Here is a 21875-nt window from a genome sequence, read left to right on the forward strand (position 1 = left end):
TAAACACGGAAGCATCCCCTAAGGATTTAAAGAAACCAAATTGGAGAAGAAAAGAAGTTAACTCATTGTACCAAGCTCGAGGGGCTTGTTTAAGGCCATAGATGGATTTCTTGAGTTTACAAATATGAGTGGGAAACTCGGGATGAGCATAGCCTGGAGATTGAGACATAAAAACTTCTTCATGGAGAGTGCCTTGAAAAACGCTTTGTTGATGTCTAGTTGTCTCAATGGCCAATTATGTTATAGAGCAATAGAAAGTATGGTATGAATGGTCACTGTTTTTGTGACTAGGCTAAAAGTATCAAAGTAATCTCGCCCGTATTTTTGAAGAAAACCTTTTGCAACAAGGCGGGATTTGTATTTGTCATTGATCCCATCAGGTTTGTGTTTGACCCGGAAGACCCATTTGCAACCAATAGGAGTGTGGGAGGTGGGTGGGACAAGTTCCCATGTTTGATTTTGTAGAAGGGCATTGATTTTCAAGTCCATGGCATTGCGCCATTTTGGATCCTTGAGAGCTTGGGTATGTGTGGACAATTCAAGAGTGGAAGGAATTGGGTGAAGAGTGGTGGAATTAATGAGAAAGGGATTAAAGTATTTGGGGTTTTTGTTTCGATGGCGATGTGGTTGAAAAGTACTGGTTTGATGATAACTGGAGGTTGAGGGACGGGGTGATGAAGGTGATTGAGGTGATGATGGAAAAGATTGGGTAGGAGTAGAGGAGGGCTCATCAGTGAAGGATAAGTGTGAGGCCTCATTAGTGGTTGTGAGAGTCCTTATAGGTATCATATGTAGAGGTAGGGGGTTGGACATCAAGTTAGTGTCTGGTAGTGGTGGATTAGTGGGTGTTGGTTGAGAGGTAGCGGAAATGGTAAGGAAATCATATGTGGTAGGCAGCAGTGAGATTTTAAGGGAATGTGTTTTCAATGAATTCAACATGTCTTGAATGATAAAGTTAATGAGATGTGGAATCATAACATTTGTAGGCAGATTTGGAGGGAGAATAGCCAAGGAAGATGAATTTGGTGGAGTGGGGTTGAAGTTTGGTGGATGCATATGGGCGTAGCCAAGGGTAGCATAGGCAACCAAAGGGTTTGAGCTTGTGGTAACATGGGGCATCATTGTACAATTGCTGGTAAGGTGATTTGAAATCAAGGATAGAGGTAGGTAAGCGATTTATAAGATGAACCGCAATGTGGAAGGCATGTGACCGGAAAGTTAAAGGTAATTTTGCATGGTGTAGTAAGGAGAGACCGGTTTCAACAATGTGTCTGTGACATCTTTCAGCTACTCCATTTTGTTCACGAGTGTGAGGTGGAGTGGTGAAGTAAGAGATGCCTTGATTTTGAAGATACGATGTAAGTGCAATGTACTCACCACCATTATCTATAAATAAAGAGATTAGAGGTGTTTGATGATATTTTTCTACCAAAGTTTTGAATTAAGGAAAGGGAGTAGAGACATCTGACTTTAGTTTCATGGGATAAAGCCATGTATATCGGGAGTAATAATCAACGAAAACAACATAGTAATTGTATCCATCATTAGATTGTTGAAGAGGGCCCCAAACATCCGAATATATAAGTTGAAGAGGTTTGGAAACAAAGAAAGAGTTGACACCACATGGTAGTTTATGAATTTTATTAATTGAACAAGTATCACAATGAAAAGATAATTTGGACATTTTATGAGGATCTAAATTAAGACTTCTAAGAAGTTGCTTGGAAACTTTGACAGATGGATGCCCAAACTTTTGATGCCAGGAGAGAAGTGAATCTGTGGAAGGGGTAACAGAGTGGATTTGAGGAAGTCTTTGAAGGGAGTTAATAGCTGCATAATAGATGTCATTAACGTTCACTCCCCGCATTAAGCACACCCCCGTGTTCAAATCCTTAAACAAGAAATAAGATGGGAAAAATTCAACAGAAACTTTGTTAGATTTACATAACTTGGCAACTGAAACAAGATTATTGTGTAATTTCGGAACGTAAAGAACATCATATAAGTTTAGTGAACGAGAAGAAGTAGGAATAGAAGAATGAATGGTGTGAGAGACACGGAGACCTTTACCATTTCCTAGGACTATCTCATCATGGCCACCGTATTCTGATAGAGTATGAAATGATGCAGGGGTGGAAGCAACAGGGTGAGAAGCACCACTATCAAACATCCATGGTGGTGTTGATGACGTTGGTCTGGCAGATGAAGTATTCACTGATGGTGAAGCAGATGATTGCGTAGAGATAGTGATGTGATTTTCTTTTAGAAAACGAGCAAGTTTCCTGCATTCTTTTGTGTCATGGACAAAGATTTGACAAAACTGAAAACAGATACGAATGTCACGTGAATTGAAGTTATTTCCACTCGTTGGACCTTGAAATCGTGACTGTCTGGGTCCAAAATTCTGAAATTTGTTGGAATGACGATTTTCATTGGTGGGTGGCTTAGAGTTGTATCGAGATTGACTCCTTTAGGTATTGTTGATTGTGGCTATAAGTGGTGTGGATGGAGTATCCTTGAGTGTTCTTCCATGGTCAACAAGTTTTTCAAATAGATCAGGGAAAGTAATTGTTATATCACGAACTTTGAGAGTTGTTGCAATGTGTACATAATCTTCACCAAGTTGACTCAAGATGTGAACAACACGATCTTCTTCATTTACAGGGCTCTGAGCAAGAGCCAATTCATCTGCGATGTTTTTCATCTCATAGAGAAATTTTGCTATAGGGCGAGTTCCTTTAGGGTTATTAGCCAGACAAGATTTGAGAGATATAATGTTGGATCGAGAGATGCCAGCATAGTTGTCAGTCAAACACTTAAAGGCTTGATAAGAGGACTCAGCAGAGGAGATGCTCGTAGAGCGCCAAGTATTATCTGATCTTAGCCGAACCAGGGGCGATATGTTGGATTAGGTTTTGTGGGATCAGTAGCTAGAACCTTTGACGGCACTTCACCTGATCCATCAACATAATTGTCTAAGCCAAGACCGATTAGGGTTGTCATGACTTTTTTTTGTCATACAGAGAAATTGGGGGTAGTGAGCTTGATAGGAAAGTAGGTGTGTATGGTAACTTCAATAATTGTCGACATGTTGATTGTGATAGAGAAGTATTTGGATCGAAATAGAACTCAAAGGAGCTATGAATGCTCTGATACCATATAAAGGTATAAAGGTATGATTGAAAGGTATATTTCTATTCAGTGAATACGTGCCTTTAAACAGGCTAATTACATAGTTAGATGAAGCCTCGTATACAGGAGAAATAATAGGATCTAAACTATAAATACAACAGAGATACTTGACTATGTATTTTCATGTTATTGTAATCACTTAAGGTGACCCAATGGATCCGAATGACCCATTCTCCTTGATATGTATACCTTACAACCTTATGGTAATGTTTAACATACCACCTTTTAACTGAAAAGTTAATTATGACTAATAAATTTGGCCTAATAAACTAGTTGGGACTGGTAAAATAATAACGTTGAATAAAAATTAACTAATAAAGGACAAATATAAAAAGATACTTAAATATATAATTAAACACTATCTTATAAATCAATTCAGCAAATGCTTATCTAAACCATTGGACCCATTGGACTATCATGTCAATTCACTAAATGTTTTTTTAGCGTTTGAGCTATTCAAATCTCCCTATATATACTAGTAATAAAAGAATAATTCTTTTGTCATGTGTCACCATGTTTGGCATTATAATTAATATCATGATACTTATCAATCTATTGATATTTGTAATTAATATCATGACACTTGTCAATCTATTGATTCTCCATTTCAAATTTCAAAATTTAAATCACATTTTAATTACATTAAATTTATAACATTAGAATAAAAATAAAATAAAATTTATACAAATTATAATAAAATAAAATCTATACAAATTATAATATGATATATTTTACGTATTTATTTGAATCAACGATTATAACTTTATATATAACTAAAAAAATATCTTTTAATTAATAAGTTATTTAAAATTATTAATTAATAGTTTTGAGTTTTTACTTAGAAAGGTTAATTAATTTTTCTAACCGTGGTTCTCATAGGTTATAAACTAATTGTTAATACTAATCTTAATTCAAAAAGAACTAACGTATAATAAAGCTCAAACGGTTGGATTCAATGAATGGCTCCGGTGACATTTAACAGAAAGAGCAATATGTATTGTAGAGTTTGATATCGATGTTTTAACAAATAACATGCACATTTATCATAAAGCTCGTCTCTAATTAATGGTTCTAGGCCCTAACTCATTGGTTATTATTATTATTATTAGATAAATATGTATAAAAACATACCAAACCAACACACATTACAAATGCTTAAATAATGAAAGAGATGTTGACCAAATTAAATGTCTCTACAAATCAACGTCTTTTACGTTTATAGCAACCAACCTTCATTTTACTGATTTACTAATTTGTGTTTGATTTTGAACGGTAAAAATTGATTTGTTTTAGAACTTATGTTTGATTTATTATATACAAAACATGGTATATGTGATAATCAACTTGCATATCGAAGTTGGATCCATAGGCGGAGTTAGGATTTTGGGATAAAGGAAGCTTATATCTTAATAAAAATTTAAACTATTTTTTATATCAAAATATCATAATAGAGTTTTTAAAATTCACAAAGAAATTAATAAGAAAAAAATCGTCTTGATATATATAAGAATGTATCGATTTTTATTAGTATCACTAATCGGATACAATTGCGTGTAATACAAAAGAATTGATAGGATACTTGTTTTTTATTCATTCTTTACCCTATAATTATAATAAACCAAATTATCAATAATAATTAAATTATTATTTACAAGTTACAAAAAAATAATATATGTAATAATAATTAAATTTTATTTAAAGTATTGAAATCTTGTAGATGTAGCTTTGAATCTAAGAATAGTTTCTTAAACATAACGTTGGACAATCTTCGTTAATCGTCAATTATGAAATCTATTGCAAACAAATGATAGTGACCAAATAAAATAAATAGGCATATAATCATGACCAATTAAAATATAAGAAATAAGGGTGGAGGCAATGATCTTTAAGTCAGAAGTATACAATTCTCACATTTTATTTATATATGATAATCATTTATTTTTTAATAATTAGGAGGGGCTCATTATTAATAAGTAATAGATATGGGCTCATTTTATACATAATATATAAGAGCTTTCAAAGAGATCGAGGGAGGCAAAGCATCTAGTAGCCCCCCTATTCTCTCCGCCACTGGTTGAATCATGTTGCAACCTTTCCTTAATGAAAATTGTTCGAAGATAATCCTAGCTGAAAAATAACTTACACTCATGCAAGCAACTCAAAGCCCGATTAGATTCGTGTTAATGGTATGCTCTATAGTCCCCAAACAACAACAACAACAAATGGAGAGAGAGAGAGAGAGAGAGAGAGAGAATGTTGGTCGTATATTATACGGCCGGTTATAGCCAAATAAATAAGTATTACAAATTACCATTATAAACTGATTTACTTAATGTTTAACGTGTATTTCACCATCAAAAACTTCTATTAGGGATGTAATTTACAATCACATCGATAGTCCTGATTTTTCGGTTATTTTTAGTTCCAAACTGATTTTCAATTATTTTAGATTCAATAACAATGAGCCAAGTACTTTTAGTCGTAGCCGGTTCCAAGACCAATATAACCGGCCCTAAACAAACTCCCTTATACCGATATGATCTTCGGTTCTGGGATTTGTCACTTTATTATATGTTAGTCCTTAGTCTCGTTACTAGGGGTTTTTTTAACATCAGGATTTTATTTAAAAAAAAAAAAAAACTAACAAGAAGCTAGCAAAAACAACAAAATATCAAGCAATAGCTACAATTGAGTTTTGTAACCACCCAACCCAACCCAATTAATGTTGTTTCTACTCCTAGCATTAAACCAAAAAAACAACTATGTCAAATAGCATGGAAAAGATCACCCGCTCTAAAGTTTAGAAATTCTAAACAAACCAGAATTTCTAAAGTTCCAAAGAAACCACCCACTAGAATAAAAAATCCCTTCTAGAAAAATCTTGACTTCTTTTTTCAACCTAAGAGACATGAACCGATTTAAAGAATATCACTACTAGGGATTAGTCTCACTATTAGGGAGTTTGAATGGATTTCACTTTCATTCATCAGACTTATACACCAAGTCCCTGGCTGTATCTTTTGGTCAAATGATCCACCAAATTTTATTGTGCAATCCAAATTCCACCAAGATCACATCATTCATGATTATTCAAAAACCATATTGTTCGCAGCACTCACAGACTTGCCATTACTTGCCATTATTACAGTTAACTATATGCCTTAGACAAACTTGTATAGCTAGCACAACAAAGAGAGACAACATAAATCAAATTTCTTAAGCATTTAGTCGGTTTACTGACAATTGGTAATGCTACAAATTCATATTCCACTGTTGAAGTGACGATGAAAGTTTGTTTCTTGAAAACCCACGAAATAAAACCTCCACCAAACAAGAATAACGATCGACCATAGAAGAATGGTCTTATACATGGATTATCCAACTTGTATTATGTTATCCTTCTATAACCGAATGATATCCAAAATAAGATTTGTGCTTTCATGTCAGATATACATATATATAAAGTATTCCGATTGTTACACCACTTTGCCTATATTAACAATAAGCACACTCATACCCATGAGAGTATTAGGAGAACAATCAGCATTATAAATTTTATCAAAAAAAATCTTAATATATGAGACTAGATTTGACTGGGATGTTACAATCCCTTTGTTATGACGTCTAATCCTTGTACCAAGGATTACATCGGTCTCTCCATGTCTATTATGAAAAAAGAAAAACTTTATAACACTCATAATCAAGATATACTACCTTATTACCACACATACGGATCACAATGGATCTATTCAAGTTGACATGTTCAATTAAACGAGTTCCATTAAAACTCAACTCAATCCAAACATGTTTAAGTTAAACGGTTGATATTTCAACCAAACTCAAGTCAAATAAATGTGTTGACATTGTATTGAATCATTTATTTTTGTTGCCAACGTATTGAATCATTTATTTTTTTCATAATATATACGGAGCACGTTTAAATTTCAACCTTTACATAAAACTAAAAAAAAGCAAAAACACATCTACAACTTAGTTGTCCAATCAACCATATCTATTTTTAAGACTTTAAGGTTGCATTTAATTACGGAAAACAGTTTTCATTTTCCGTTTTTCGTTTTTCCTTTTCAGTTTTCATTTTTCATTGAAAATTTTAGAAAACGCGTTTAGTTAAAACTTATTTATTTTTCATTTTCAGATTTAAAAAATTAGAAAACGTATTTAGGTGTGTATTTTTCTATCGGTTTTCATTTTTAGAAAATGGTAACAGTGGTAGAGTGGTGGTGGAAGTGGTAATGGCGGTAATTGTGGCAGTGGTGGTGCTGGGTTGGTGATTGTGATAGTGGTTTTGGGTGGGTTTGTGTGTGTGTGTGTTTGTGGAGGTAGGGGTGGGAGGCTGAGGGTAGGGGTGTGGATGTGGGTGTGGGTGTGTGTGTTTGTGTGATTGTGTTGGGGTGGGTTTGTGTGCGTGTTTGTAAGGGCATGGTTGTTAATAGTGATCGCTACCCTCGCTATAGCGAATAGCGTAGCGTAGCTGTCATGGGTCGCTATCATGCCTATAGTGATGCAATAGTGTGTGTAGCGATCCGACAAAATTGTTTTTTTTTTTGTTTAAATCGGTAAGAAATGTAGCAATTAGGCTCGCAATAGGTTTAGGCGGGGAATCATACAGTCAATTCCATGTCTTCCCCTCTAATAGACTAAGATTGTACGATGACGCCAAAATCACCAATGGCGTGTTTGGCAAAAGTAGTTGTTAGCTGGAAGCGGGTAGCGGGAAGCTATAACTTTTATTTGTTATATGAGTATTTGGCAAAAGTAGCTGGAAGCTTTTGAAATATATAAAATTACATAAAAGGAAAATTGATTAAAAATAAATAAATAATATATAAATATATTTTTACGGGTATTTATGGAAATTGATTTCAAGAAGTAGCTTTTAGATTTGGAGCGTTTTGTTTAAACTAAAAACTTAACACCCGTACTACCAAACAAAACTTTTTTGTTTAAACTAAAGCGTTTTGTCAAAAGCTAAAAGCTAGAAGCTCCCAAACGCTTCCAAAAGCTCTGGCCCAAACACGCCCCAAAATATATTTTGGCGGGTTATTTCTCACTTCTACGATAGTAGCGACAACAACACATCTCACCTTCTCCCCAGACGACTCCAACGACTCCAGAATCCATCTCGATTGTTCAACTTCAAAAAGGTAAGACTTTTAAATTGCTCTGTTTTTTTCTAATTTCTCGGTTTCAGGCTTTAATTGTATTCTTCTAATTTTAGCTTTTGACTTCTATCTTCTGATCAATTCTGGAAGACTTCAACTTCAAAAAGGTAATCTTTGGCTTTTTTTCTTTCTTCTAGTGTGACAGACCAAATTTTCAAAGGAATTTTTTTTTCATTTTTAATTAACCAAAATATTTCACAAACCATGAGGTTTCCAAATACAATTGTTTCCAAATTCATAATCATTACAATCCGTTTCAAATCATCAAAGTGTCCCATAAAATGTCTGAGAGAGAGAGAGCACGCAGCGCTATCAAGCTTTGTCATTGCCCTTAGGCTCCGAAGTACCTGTAACAAACCACAAACTGTAAGCTAACGCTTAATGAGTTCCCCAGAGCATACCCCACACACAAGCTACATAACACATATCATATTAGCTATGAAAGCTATCTCTACCATTAGCTACAAAAGCTATTTATACCATTAGCTATAAAAGTTATCTCTACCATTAGCCATAAAGGTTATCTCTACCATTAGCCATAAAGACTATCTCTACCACACATCACTACATAAACATGCCACCAACTCTACACAGCAAGTATACCAACTATCATAAAATGGGCCGGCCTTGGTGCCTTAGACCCATTGGTATGGTGAGAAGACTCACATCTCGCGAATATGGAATTTGACGGGTTTAGATTAAATAGTCTACACGTGCTACTCCAGCTCAACCGCCTATAAGTATCATACGAATAACTCGTCAACTCCCGTAGTCACCCTCAAAGTCAACCCTAGTTAACAGTCAAGGTCAACAGTCCATGTTGACCTCTACTCGTCGAGTGCACCCGTCGACTTATCGAGCCTTCCTGAGGAAGTCATCCACTCGCCGAGTTACCTGTGTAACCCACCGAGTCCCCCAAAAACTCATCGATACAGGACCGAAAACCCATTCAGCCGAAAACTCTACTCAGGCTAAAAACCTAGTACCCCACCGAAAACACCCTGAATCCCGAAAACTGGGAAAACCCCTCTCGACTCACCAAGTCAGATAAAGGACTCGACGAGTTCCTTCATTCTTCTCATGTTTGATCCTTTTTAGTGGGATCTAAGGCTCCAAACTCAAGATCCAAGCTCCCCTGATGCAGATATCATGTAAAGTTGCAAACTTTACGTGCATGCAAGGCCTTTCAAGGATCTAATGTCCAAACTAAACTTCTAACAAGGTTTTTGAGTAAAGAAAAAGGCTAATCCCAGCGAAGTAATCAACTTTATGTTATTAAGGACCTCAAGGGGTCCAAATCTGGAACCATATCCTTGTGATAGGTCTAGATCCACGTTTGACTCCATTTTGCCCCAAAAATGGACAATTACAACCAAAAGAATAGAGTTAAGAATCTACAACTCAAGGTGACGACTTTTTACCTTGAAGTGGTAGTTAATGCAATGTAGATGCCGAATCTACTACTTCCCCTCTTGAACCTTCTTCCAACAAACCAAAGTTGCCAATCCAAGCTTTCACTCTCACTCAAGGGAGTTTACGGCCAAAAACCGGTCTCTTTGGGTTACAAGGTGCTAAGGGAGGTCACAAGGGGTGAGTTATGATCCTTATATAAGGGTGTAAACCCTCAAATTAGGGTTTTCTCTTTACAGCTCCTACTCGCCGAGTCAGGCCTTATGACTCATTGAGTAGGTCCTGATCCCGCGTCCATAATTAATCCCCTACTCGACAAGTTGGACTCCCAACTCACCGAGTCCATGCCCAAAACCCTAAAAATTAAATAAATCAAGTAATACCTGGAACAGGTGTTACAAGTCTCCCCCACTTGAACTAGACTTCATCCTCGAAGTCTACTGATCCAAACAAATTCGGGTAGTGATCTCGCATCTCTTCCTCCAGCTCCCATGTCCACTCGGAGCCCTTGCGGTGCTGTCACTGCACCTTCACCAACTTCACCTCCTTGTTCCGAAGAACCTTGGTCTTCCTATCTAAAATGGCAATCGACCTCTCGATGTAGTTCAAGCTCTCATCCACCTGAATGTCTCCTAACGAAACGACTGTGGCCTCGTCAGTGATATACTTCCGAAGTTGCAACATGTGGAAGGTGTTGTGGATCTAGCTAAGCTCATCCGGCAAATCCAAACGATATGCCACCTGGGTCGTGATCCTAAACGGGCCTATATATCGGGGTCCTAGCTTACCCCTCTTTTGAAACCTGATGATCCCCTTCCATGGTGACATCTTCAGTAACACAAAGTCCCCCATTTAGAACTCAATATCTGATCGTCGCTGGTCAACATAACTTTTCTGATGGCTCTGTGCGATACGCAGCCGGTCGCACACCTGCTGAATTAGCTCGGTGGTCTTGAACACTACCTCAGCGCTCCCCATGACCCGGTGTCCAACCTCTTCCCAACAAAATGGGGTCCTGCATCTTCTACCATACAACATCTCGAATGGCGGTCGATCAATACTTGTATAGTAACTATTGTTGTATGAGAACTCTGTCAACGGGAGGTATGTATCCCAACTCCCTCCAAAATCCAATATGCATGCTCGAAGCATGTCCTCCAGTGTCTGTATTATATTGTCGCTCTGGCCATCAGTCTGGGGTGGTACGTCGTGCTAAAATGCAGCTGAGTGCCTACTTCATCGTGGAACTTCTTTCAGAACCTTGATTTAAACTGAACATCCTTGTCAGAGACTACTGACACTGGCACCCTGTGTCTAGCCACCACCTCCCGTACATAAATATTTGCCAACTTCTTTGTGAATATACTCTCAGAGATCGGAATAAAGTGGGCACTCTTCGTTAATCTGTCCACAATCACCCATATAGCGTCTACACCCCTCGTCGTCCTCGGTAACTTCGTCATGAAGTCCATGGTGATCTCCTCCCACTTCCACATGGTAATGGATAGCGGCTGAACCTTGCGATGAGGCCGTTGATGCTCGGCCTTGACCTTTCTGCAGGTCAAGCACCGTTCCACAAACCAGGTGATCTCTCGCTCATGTAGGGCCACCAATAACTTAGTCTCAAATCCCTATACATTTTTGTAGCCCTCGGATGTATAGAGAATTTGGACTTGTGTACTTCATCCAATATCTTCTGTCTCACTCCACCAGTCACTGGTACCCACACCCGGTCGCACTGTATCAAAAAACCTCGGCTATCCTTAACAAACAAAGGATATTGCCCCCGAATCCATTCAATCTTCTAATTTTCCTTCTTCACCCCCTCGATCTGGGCCTCCTTGATCAAATCCAACAATGGAGATATCATAGTCATCCTTAAACAAACACTCCCCATTGGGGAACCCGCCGCCTTGCGGCTCAAATTATCGGCCACCACGTTGGCCTTCCCTGGATGGTACAAGATCTCACAGTCGTAATCATTCGGTACATCCAGCCACCTCCTCTTCCTCATGTTGACGTTTGGTTGATCCATAAAAGTACTTCAAACTTTTTATCATCAGTATAGATCATGCACCGCACCCCATACAAGTAGTGCCTCCATATCTTGAGTGCAAACACTACTGCCTCCAATTCCAGGTCGTGAGTGGGGTAATTCACCATAAAGGCTATCTCTACCATTAGCCATAAAGGTTGTCTCTACTACACATCACTACATAAACATGCCACCAACCTCTACACAGCAAGTATACCAACTATCATAAAATGGGCCGGCCTTGGTGCCTTAGACCCATTGGTATGATGAGAAGACTCACATCTCGTGAATATGGAATTTAACAGGTTTAGATTAAATAGTCTCCACGTGATGCTCCGGCTCAACCACCTATAAGTATCATATGAATAACTCGTCAACTCTCGTAGTCACCCTCAAAGTCAACCCTAGTCAACAGTCCATGTTGACCTCTACTCGTCGAGTGCACCCGTTGACTCGTCGAGCCTTCCTGATTAAGTCATCCACTTGCCGAGTTATCTATGTAACTCGCCGAGTCCCCCGCAAACTCATCGATACAGGACCGAAAACCCATTTAGCCGAAAACTCTACTCAGCCGGAAAACCCAAACCGAAAACCCAATTCCCCACCGAAAACACCCTGAATCCTGAAAACGGGGAAAACCCCTCTCGACTCGCCAAGTTAGATAAGGGACTCGACGAGTTCCTTTAGTCTCATGTTCAGTGCTTTTCAGTGGGATCTAAGGCTCCAAACTCCATATCCAAGCTCCCCTGATGCAGATATCACGTACAGTTGCAAACTTTACGTGCATGCAAGGCCTTTCAAGGCTCTAATGTCCAAACTAAACTTCTAACAAGGTTTTTGAGTAAAGAAAAAGGCTAATCCTAGTGAAGTGATCAACTTTATGTTATTAAGGACCTCAAGGGGTCCAGATCTGGAACTATGTCCTTGTGATAGGTCCATATCCACGTTTGACTCCATTTTGCCCCAAAAATGGACACTTACAGCCAAAAGAGGAGATCTAAGAATCTACACCTCAAAGTGACGACTTTTTACCTTGAAGTGGTTGTCAATGCAATGTAGATGTCGGATGTACTGCTTCCCCTCTTGATCCTTCTTCCAACTTCCTTCCCCAACACACCAAAGTTGCCAATCCAAAGTTTCACTCTCACTCAAGGGAGTTTGAGGTCGAAAACGGGTCTCTCTGGGTTACAAGGTGCTAAGGGAGACCACAAGGGGTGAGTTACGATCCTTATATAGGGTGCAAACCCTCAAATTAGGGTTTTCTATTTACAGCTCCTACTCGCCGAGTCACTCGTCGAGTAGGTCCCGATCCCGCATCCATAATTAATTCCTCTACTCTACGAGTTAGACTCTTAACTCGCCGAGTCGATGCCCAAAACCCTAAAAATTAAATGAATCAAGTAATACCATGAATAGGTGTTACATCTAAATTTTGAGATTCTTTGAATTCTACTATATGATCTTGATTATGTGATTCTTATGAAATTGGATTCTATCTTCTGATCAATTTAGGCATGCCTCCTGGTGTAAAAGAGGATGATATTGGCTGGAAACATGGAAAAAGAGTTTAAGGAACTACAAACTGGGTGTTGTGTAATTATTTTCCAAATGTTGCCAAAGGTGGGATTACAAGACATAAACATCACCTTGTTGGTGATTCCACTTCAGTTTGTAAATTTCTTAGAGCTCCATTAGATGTTAGGAAACTTTTTAAAGACATTTTTGAGAAACGGAAACAAGATAAAGTTGAAAGGAATCGCATTCCTCACTTTGATGATGATGTGATGGATATAAATGATGAAGATGAAGAAGAAGCTGGTGCGGTTCCTTTCTCGTTAGGCAAGAGGGCTATTTCGTCCTCCAAGTCAACCCTACACAACAAGAAAGTAAAATGCGCTTTAGATACTCATTTCAGGTCATCCAATGAAACGGGGAAGAAGAAGAAGGGGTACTTGGTGGGAACCCCCGAACACAACCAATTTCACAAAAAACTAAGAGTTAACGTTGTTCAGAAGTTTGCCCGTTGGATGTATGATGTAGGTCTTGCATTCAACGCGGTGAAGTATGATAGTTAAGGGCCCGCACTTGAAGCCATTGCTAAACATGGTCCCTATATGAAACCCCCTAGATGCCATGAGGTACGTGTTTCCCTGTTGAAGCTAGAGAAGGAGCACACAAAGAAACTTTTGATACTTAATGAGACCAAGAAGAAGGCAATCGGGTGTTCTTTGATGGCTGATGGTTAGAGGGACCGAAAAGGAAGAGCACTTATCAACTTCTTAGTGAATACTCCACGAGGAAGTATGTTTCTAAAATATGTAGATGCATCTTCTTATTCTCATACAGGTATTCATTATTCTTGTTTTCTACTTACGTTTATGCTCTATGTTGTTTATGTTATGTACTTTACTTATGTTTATATTCATTGTTCTATGTTGTTTATGTTATGTACCATGAAAGATTAATCTGTTATTAACTATTATGTACTTTACTATTATGTTCTAGCATATGTTCTTTACTAATTTTTTACTGTTATTCACTCTTGTACTGACTGTTATTGATTATTTTTGTTGTTGTTTGAACAGAAGAGAATTTTTTTAAGTTGTTTGACTACTTCATCAAAGAAACTAGCCCCGATCATGTGGTTCAAATTGTAACAGATAGTGTTGTCAACAATGTTTTGGCGGGGAAAATGGTGGAAGAAAAATATCCACACATCCATTGGACTTTGTGTGATGCGCATTGCATTGACCTCATGCTTGAAGACATCTTCAAAGTGACTCATCTTAAGAAGACACTAGACAAAGCAATTGCGGTTAACACTTACATTTACAACCGTACATTGCTCTTGAATATGTTGAGAGACTTTACTGGTCAAAGAGATATGATTAGGCCCGCAAAGACCCGGTTTGCAACCGCCCTCTTAACTCTGTATTGCTTTAGGAGTCATAAGGCAAGTTTGAAGAAGTTGTTCACGTCTGAAGCTTGGAACAAAACCAAGTTCAAAGGGGAGGAGGGAGAAACTCAATGTGTCACAACTATTTTTTCACCTAGTTTTTGGATCAACATTGACATTGCTATCGAAGTTGGTGAACCATTACTAGCGGTGCTTCGATTGGTAGATAGTGAAAGAAATTCGGCTATTTGGTACATTTATGAAGCCGTGGATAGGGCAAAGGAGCAGATTGCATACTCATTCAACAAGAAATTTAACAAATACAAAGTTTTCTTCAAAATCATTTATGACAAGTGGAATTGTCAACTCACCAAGATTTGCATATGGCTGGTCACTATCTGAATCCGGGTATTTTTTACAACAACCCAGGAGTGAAAGAAGATAGTAAGGTGATTAAAGGTTTGATGGCATGCATACATAAGATGTCATCAGAAGAAGACGAGACCAAGATTCACCGAGAGCTCTCTATATATACCGGTGCAGAAGAGTTATTTGCGCAACATATGGCTGTTAAATTAAGAACAACACTTGCACCAGCGAAATGGTGGATGCAATATGGATCATCGGCACCAACACTTTAGAAGTTTGTTGTGAAGGTGTTGAGTCTTACTTGTAGCTCATCAGGGTTTGAGCGTAACTAGAGTGTTTTTGAACATGTAAGTTGTTCATTTTTTAAGATTAATATCATTTGCACTATTTACTAATGGTTTAATTTTATTTTTGTTGATCCATTCGAAAAAAAAGAAACCGTCTTGAATGACAAAAACTAAATGATTTAGTTTACATCAAATATAATCGATCATTAAGGAGGAGGTATGATATGTGGGATATGATCGACTCGATCATCTTAGAAGACTCGCACATACATAACCTGTTCGAGTGGTTGGCGAGTGATGATGATGGTCTCGTGTTTGAGGGTGATGACTTGAGATGGGATGTTGTGGCAGAGGCCATCGGGGTGGATGAGCCAGTTCATCTAACTAGAAGAACAACAACACTAGATGGAAGGCAAGATGGGATGCAAGGGGCTATTGGGGTTGCTGAGTCGAGCTCACAAAGTAGAGCTAGAGCTAGACAACCCCATTTGGTAGATGAACCTGAAGAGGAAAATGATGTTGGAGTTTATAAGGAGTTTGTCGAAATAGAGGGGAAAGATGAACTCGTATTTGAGGAGAATGAGGATAACGATTAGTCGATTAGTGGTATTTTGTTAGAGTCATAACACTCTTTTGTGGTATTGAAACATAGTTTAGACTTTAGAGTCTAAAAATAACCATTCTTTTGTGGTATTAGAACTTAATTTTAGACTTTAGAGTCTAAAACTAACCAATCTTTTGTGGTAAAAATCTTTTGGAACTTAATGTTAGCTTAGTAGAATTGGTACTTGTTAGTTTTATGTGTAATTTTTAATTGTTGAATAGGTGCAAGTAAATATAGTGTTTAATTTTATAAGAAAACATAAAACATGAAATAGTTGTCGCTATTTCATCTTTATCGCTATGTATCATATAGGCGGGTTGCCGTTATTTCCTCACTATCGCTATAGATAACCTTCTGTAAGGGTGTGTGTGTGTGTGTGTTTGTGGCGGTGGGTTTGTGTTTGTGTGTGTTTGTTGGGATGGGGTGGGTTTGTATATGTGTATGTGTTTATGGGGGTGGGGGTAGGTGTGGGTTTGTGTGTGTGTGTGTGTTTGTAAGGATACGTTTGTGTGTGTGTGTGTGTGTTTGTAGGGGTGCGGGTGGGTTTGTGTGTGTTTGTAGGGTGGGGGTAGGTGTGGGTTTGTGTGTGTGTGTGAGTGTGTATTTGTGTGGGGGCGGGGATGGGGTTGTGTGTAGGTGTGTGGGGTAGGTAAAGATGTGATGGGTTGAAGATGTTAAGATAGAGGTAGGTAAATGTGGATATGGTGGGAATGGATATTTGTTTATATTTTTTTTTAAATGAAATTAGAAAAATGTGGAATAATAATGATTATCAATTTTCCAAAATTTTCTAACTTCTTTGTAATTAAAAAAAAAACAAAAAAAAAAAAAGCATTTTCCGTGAAAATTTTAGAAAAATAGACGAGCTAAACGCGTTTTCAAAATTCTTTTTTTTCTTTGAAATTTTTTCCGAAAAACAGTCCATTTTTTCGCAACTAAACGCACCCTAACTTTTTAGATTTTGTTTTTCACAAAATTTTCGATTTGACATGTTATTTCACAATTTGCTTTTACAACTTTATTATTTTACGTGTGTTTTAACAATTGGTTTTTCTAAACTTCATTTCTACATGTTTTTCACAATTCATTTTTATAACTTCATTTTACTTAGCCATTGAGTGATTATCAACTTGTCCTCCAAATTTTACTATCACTTTGATTTACAAACCTTCTATCATCACCAAAACGACTTTGTGAAAAAAAATATGTAAAAAAAGTTGTAATACAAATTGTGATATTAAAAAAAATTAAAAAATAAATAAAAGATCATTGCTATTACGAATAAAAATAACTAGTTCATCTATTATCCTCTTTCCTTCTAAGGCATTTCTCACATACGACTCCCAGAAATAAAAGTAATATAAACATTAAATTATAAAGAAAGAACTCTTACCTTTCATCCATAGTCAATATACTTTTGCTGCCTGTTGACTTTTGAGCTGTTCCAATCAAAGCTTTTCAAGATCTTTCCTGACATCACAAAACACTTGTATTCGCACTATACAATTTATGTTTTATAAAGTTATACAATACAACATTTTAAAGCACAAATTATTATGTATGGAGAAAAAGTGTTATGTACTAATCACCTCTCTTGTATAATACAATACAATCTGAACAACATACAACATCATTAAACGCAGAAAACTAGATCGAAATTTATATCTCAACACGCAAAAATAAAACAGTTCCTGATATTTTCACAAAATTAGCAGTGTGAATTAACGTTTTGCTAGATTACAAGAAACTATTATCAACAAAAGGGGATAAAACTTGAAACTTGAAACTTTAAACTAATGTGGGAGACGAGTGTTTTGTAATTGTGCTGAAGCTACATTATGAAACTGTGTAGATGCCACATTGTGAAACATTGTGGGTACTACTACTACACCTTGTAAATGTGGTGGCATCATGTTGTGTAATTGTAACAGCCTTGTGTTAGGAAGTTCCTGAAAAAATAAAATATGTCCATTTTTTTATAATATTATATAAATGAATTATATACTTATATTGAAGAGGGAATGAATAAACACAAACCATGTGGTGAAAACTCGCATCGATTCCAATATTTACAACTTCTGCCTGTGTAGCTACCTGATTCATGTCATATGGTGAATTGTTAAAAAACTATAAATTCATAAATTTTAACCAAAGCAATTAAGCAAATTAACAAACCTTCTCTTTCCCATTTTCTGTTCTCTTAACACCCTTTTTCAACTTCTCCACATTCAAATTAGGCACTTGCTCTTCTTCCTCATAAACCCCAACAGAAGTTGATGTTGAATGTCTTACACTTACTTCATTCACAACAGTATTATTATTATTATTATTACTATTGTTATTATTACTATTATTATTCACATTCGAACATTGCATCAAAGCATCTTTAATTGCACCCAATGCAATCTTGTAACTCTCTTGAGAAATCGACCCTTCTTCCCCCAAAATTATAGCCCTCCTACATAAATCATTGAGTCTTCGTGTTTTCGTTTGTACATTTTCAAGTTTTTCAGAAATCGGGTACTTACTTTGAGCTGCATTTGTCCATCTTTGTAACACGTATTTAAACGGAATACTAAAGACACCAGACATTTGAAGAACAACAACTGCATGTCTACATAAAAACCCTTTAAACTCAAATGTCCTACAAGAACAATTAATATCCAATTGTGTCTCATTCCATTCCACCATGTAATCTTGACTTGTTTCAAAGTCTTTGACTACATAAGTCACACAATTCCCTTCTTCTTTTTCTATCTTTAAATGACACGCAGCTGCTCCCAACACTTCATCTTGAAACTTCTTGAAGATCTCATGAGTGTATACGAAAGATAACTGTTTTTCAAAGGGTGATGGGGATTTCAACTCGGGTGTATCATGCCACGTGTCGAAATCTGCTTTCGCTTGTTCTTCGTGTATATCTTCCATTATCACTTTGTATTGTTCTAGAAACTCTTTCAAAGAAGTTTCTGGATGAATGTATTTGTCAAAGAAGGAATTCGGACTCTCGGATCGAGAAAATGTAGACAAACCAGCGAAAGAAATGTTTTTTATAAAAGTTGGGGCCCACAGTTTGCGATCTTGGTATAAAGATTGAAACCATGTGTCATCATTAAGATTGAATTTGTTAACTAATTTACCCCATCTTTTATCAAACTTTTCTTCAGTCCATGATTTTTGTATGCATTTACTAAATTTTGCCATGAAAGTGTCATGCCATGGGTTTAAATAATCAAGTTGCCTTGAAACTTTTTCTAGAACATTCCATAGATTGTAACAATGTCGGGTGTCTGGGAACACTGCTACAATGGCTGCTTCTAGAGAATTGCTTTGATCAGTGACTATTACATTTGGAGACTTACTTCCCATTGCTAAATACCATGTTTGAAATAACCAAATGAATGTGAATAATGTTTCATCTGCAATCAATCCACATCCAAGTAATGTAGGTTGACAATGTTGGTTGACACCGATAAAAAGAACCAATGGGATTTTGTATTTGTTGTAAAAATAAGTCGTGTCAAAAGAAACCACATCACTAAAGTTTGAGTAATCATCCATGCCTTTTGCATCAACCCAAAATATGTTTCTAAGTTGATGTTCTTCGTTTAAATCAACAGCATAAAAGAATTTTGGATTCTCTTCTTGCATTGTGACAAATGATTCAAGAAGTATTTGAGCATCACCTTCTTCTAATGTTAAACTCCTACCCCTGTCATCTTGATTTCTAAGATAACTCTCCAAACCGGTTGATTGATATATGTTATATTGTTTTGACATGGAGGATAATATCGTCTTTCTACGTACCTTGGTGTCGTTCTTGAGAGGATCAGAGTTTCTATGGCTTCGGAAGAAATGTGATTGAGAAGGTAAAAGCTCATGGTTATGGTCTTTTATGAAACTATGAATGTACCATTTTCCATTTTGTCTTCTTTTGACATGCATACTTGCTTTACAACCTATCTTAGGTGAAGGTCTTGGATTGATTGCATCATCAGATTGTTGTTTGTTTCCGTATCTTATGCATGAGAATTTAGCGTCAATGAATTCTTTTGATGCTCTTGAACGACGACTACTCAGTTTAGCAGTTCCAAATCCAACAGATTTCGCGTATTCTTTGTAGAATTCGTATGCTGCTTCATTTGAATCGAATTCCATTGTTTCTTGAGGTTCTGATTTGATGCTCTCAGAAACAGTATTAATATCCATATTTGCAGTGGTGAATGGAAGATGTTGAATAATTCAAAATTCAACCACAATACATGTTCACATTTGGTCTACCATATTCAGGGATAGATAAGTATGTGTCTAGTTGATCCAGAAGATAGCCTGGAGATTGAAAGACAAAAAGTTAAATCAATGGTGAAGAATTTATAATTATTACATTTCCTAATTAAGCAAAAGAAAGAACATAGTTCATATGAACTGTGATGGAATTTAACACAAGTTTTTCGTCATAACTTAAGTTCAAAACCCAGACCAAAATTAACTAAGATGTTCAAAGTAAATATGGAAAAACTATCAGTAAAGGTACAATTCATGAATCGAGAATCTGGCATGTAAATGTAAGTGTGCGTTGCATTAAAACTTTGAACTGCATATACGAATATTCAGGTTATTGTAGCATCAAGCAACGAAATTTCATAAGTGAAAATGGAAATTCAGATCAAATACCGGGAAATATACGAGACGAGGAAGATTCTACCAAAATTGCAGATAAATCACGAGAGATTGAAGAGCTACCTAGGATATAGAGATGAAAGTAGCAGTAATTTCGATTGAGATCACAAGATTGCCGATGTATTCGCAGTTTCAATATTTTTAGGGTTTCTCTGGGAATTTGGGGGAGGATGAAGAAGAAGGTTTTAAAAGAACTTGGTTGCATTTTGATCGTTCCGTACTCGCATTTGTATTTGCTTTAAAGTGCACTCGTGATGTAGAGGTGACACGTGTTATCCTTTGGTTGAAGGGTAGATTCGGAATTAAAATAATGTTGCATTCCAAATTAGTAGGAAAAAAAAAAAAAAAAAAAAAAATCCGAAACCCCCTAACTTTGTTCAAATTATATTTTGGTCCTCGTATTGTTCATATTTTAACTACGTGAGAATCAATTACATGATAAAAATACATGACAAATAACGAAATTAAACGAAATTGAAATTCAAACTATTGTTTATTTTATGTTCGTGTCAAGTGTAAAAAATACGACGTTGTGTCATGTCGTGTTTTTATCTAAGATTGGACATAAAATCGACACGATATTAATATATGTTTTTCATATTTTTTGTATTTTGTAAGATTAATGTTGAACTAAAGAAACTAAAAGTTTATTTTATTTCATTTTTTTGTGTTTGTCATGCTGGTTGTTTTTATCGTGTTTAAAATGGATCGTTGACATGTTAGTAAAACAAAACACGACATCATATCATATCGTATTCGTGTTGTATAAAAATTGTCGTTTTATGTTGCGCCAACTAAAAGTACAAAACGATTATCCGATTTATCACCCCTAACTTTACTCAATGCAAATTGTAAAATCATGTTAAACATCTTCTTTAAATGTTCTTGACAAGTTTTAACAGTTAAAAATTCATTAAAAATAATAACATATATAATATGAATACAAAACTAAAACAATATGCCTATTATGCTTTCTTTTGTAACTTGATGAGAAGTGATTTTTTTTGTCATCGAATTATTGATACAATATTAACAATGTATTAATAATGCATATAAAAATACAGGATTCATTTGTTTTACATCCATATAAATACACACAACCATCACCACCTAAGACAATCTCAACTACTCAAATATAGCCTCCAAGGCATATCTAATTTGGTTATGGGATGACAAATTCGGTGTTTTGGTAAACTACATGAAACGGATAACGGATTCG

General features: G+C 36.4%; 2 protein-coding genes across 3 annotated transcripts; one reads left to right on the forward strand and one right to left on the reverse strand.

Moving 5' to 3' along the window:
• Positions 1 to 12879: 12879 nt before the first annotated feature.
• Positions 12880 to 15118, forward strand: LOC145006847 (uncharacterized). Its single transcript, XM_078965882.1, has 4 exons — positions 12880 to 13012; positions 13441 to 13882; positions 13949 to 14061; positions 14406 to 15118. The coding sequence occupies exons 1-4, from the start codon at positions 12880 to 12882 to the stop codon at positions 15116 to 15118; spliced, it is 1401 nt and encodes a 466-aa protein (XP_078822008.1).
• A 2472-nt stretch (positions 15119 to 17590) lies between these two features.
• Positions 17591 to 20849, reverse strand: FRS4 (FAR1-related sequence 4). 2 transcript variants are annotated; one of them, XM_078985713.1, is made up of 4 exons: positions 20720 to 20849; positions 18152 to 20305; positions 18014 to 18070; positions 17591 to 17925 (listed from the first exon to the last, which is right to left on the reverse strand). In XM_078985713.1, exons 2-4 carry the CDS (start codon positions 20183 to 20185, stop codon positions 17770 to 17772), a joined length of 2247 nt encoding a protein of 748 aa, XP_078841839.1. In that variant the 5' UTR covers positions 20186 to 20305; positions 20720 to 20849; the 3' UTR covers positions 17591 to 17769. The 2 variants fall into 2 exon arrangements, with proteins under 2 accessions (XP_078841839.1, XP_078841831.1); XM_078985705.1 differs by having other exon boundaries at positions 20651 to 20849.
• Between the last annotated feature and the right edge of the window lie 1026 nt (positions 20850 to 21875).

The sequence above is a fragment of the Lactuca saligna genome, chromosome 1 (assembly GCF_052625555.1).
Source record: "Lactuca saligna cultivar CGN05327 chromosome 1, ASM5262555v1, whole genome shotgun sequence".
In the NCBI taxonomy this organism is placed as follows: domain Eukaryota; kingdom Viridiplantae; phylum Streptophyta; class Magnoliopsida; order Asterales; family Asteraceae; genus Lactuca; species Lactuca saligna.

What these genes read in the sequence shown, in the direction of transcription:
- FRS4 (XM_078985713.1), bottom strand. Translation starts at nt 20,185, where the DNA reads ATGGATATTAATACTGTTTCTGAGAGCATCAAATCAGAACCTCAAGAA. An exon ending in CAGAAAATGGGAAAGAGAAG is followed by an intron (nt 18,071 to 18,151) that starts GTTTGTTAATTT and finishes GACATGAATCAG; the next exon opens with GTAGCTACACAGGCAGAAGT. An exon ending in ATGCGAGTTTTCACCACATG is followed by an intron (nt 17,926 to 18,013) that starts GTTTGTGTTTAT and finishes TTATTTTTTCAG; the next exon opens with GAACTTCCTAACACAAGGCT.
- LOC145006847 (XM_078965882.1), top strand. Translation starts at nt 12,880, where the DNA reads ATGTCGGATGTACTGCTTCCCCTCTTGATCCTTCTTCCAACTTCCTTC. An exon ending in GGGTCTCTCTGGGTTACAAG is followed by an intron (nt 13,013 to 13,440) that starts GTGCTAAGGGAG and finishes ATGTTGCCAAAG; the next exon opens with GTGGGATTACAAGACATAAA. An exon ending in CTTGCATTCAACGCGGTGAA is followed by an intron (nt 13,883 to 13,948) that starts GTATGATAGTTA and finishes GAAACCCCCTAG; the next exon opens with ATGCCATGAGGTACGTGTTT.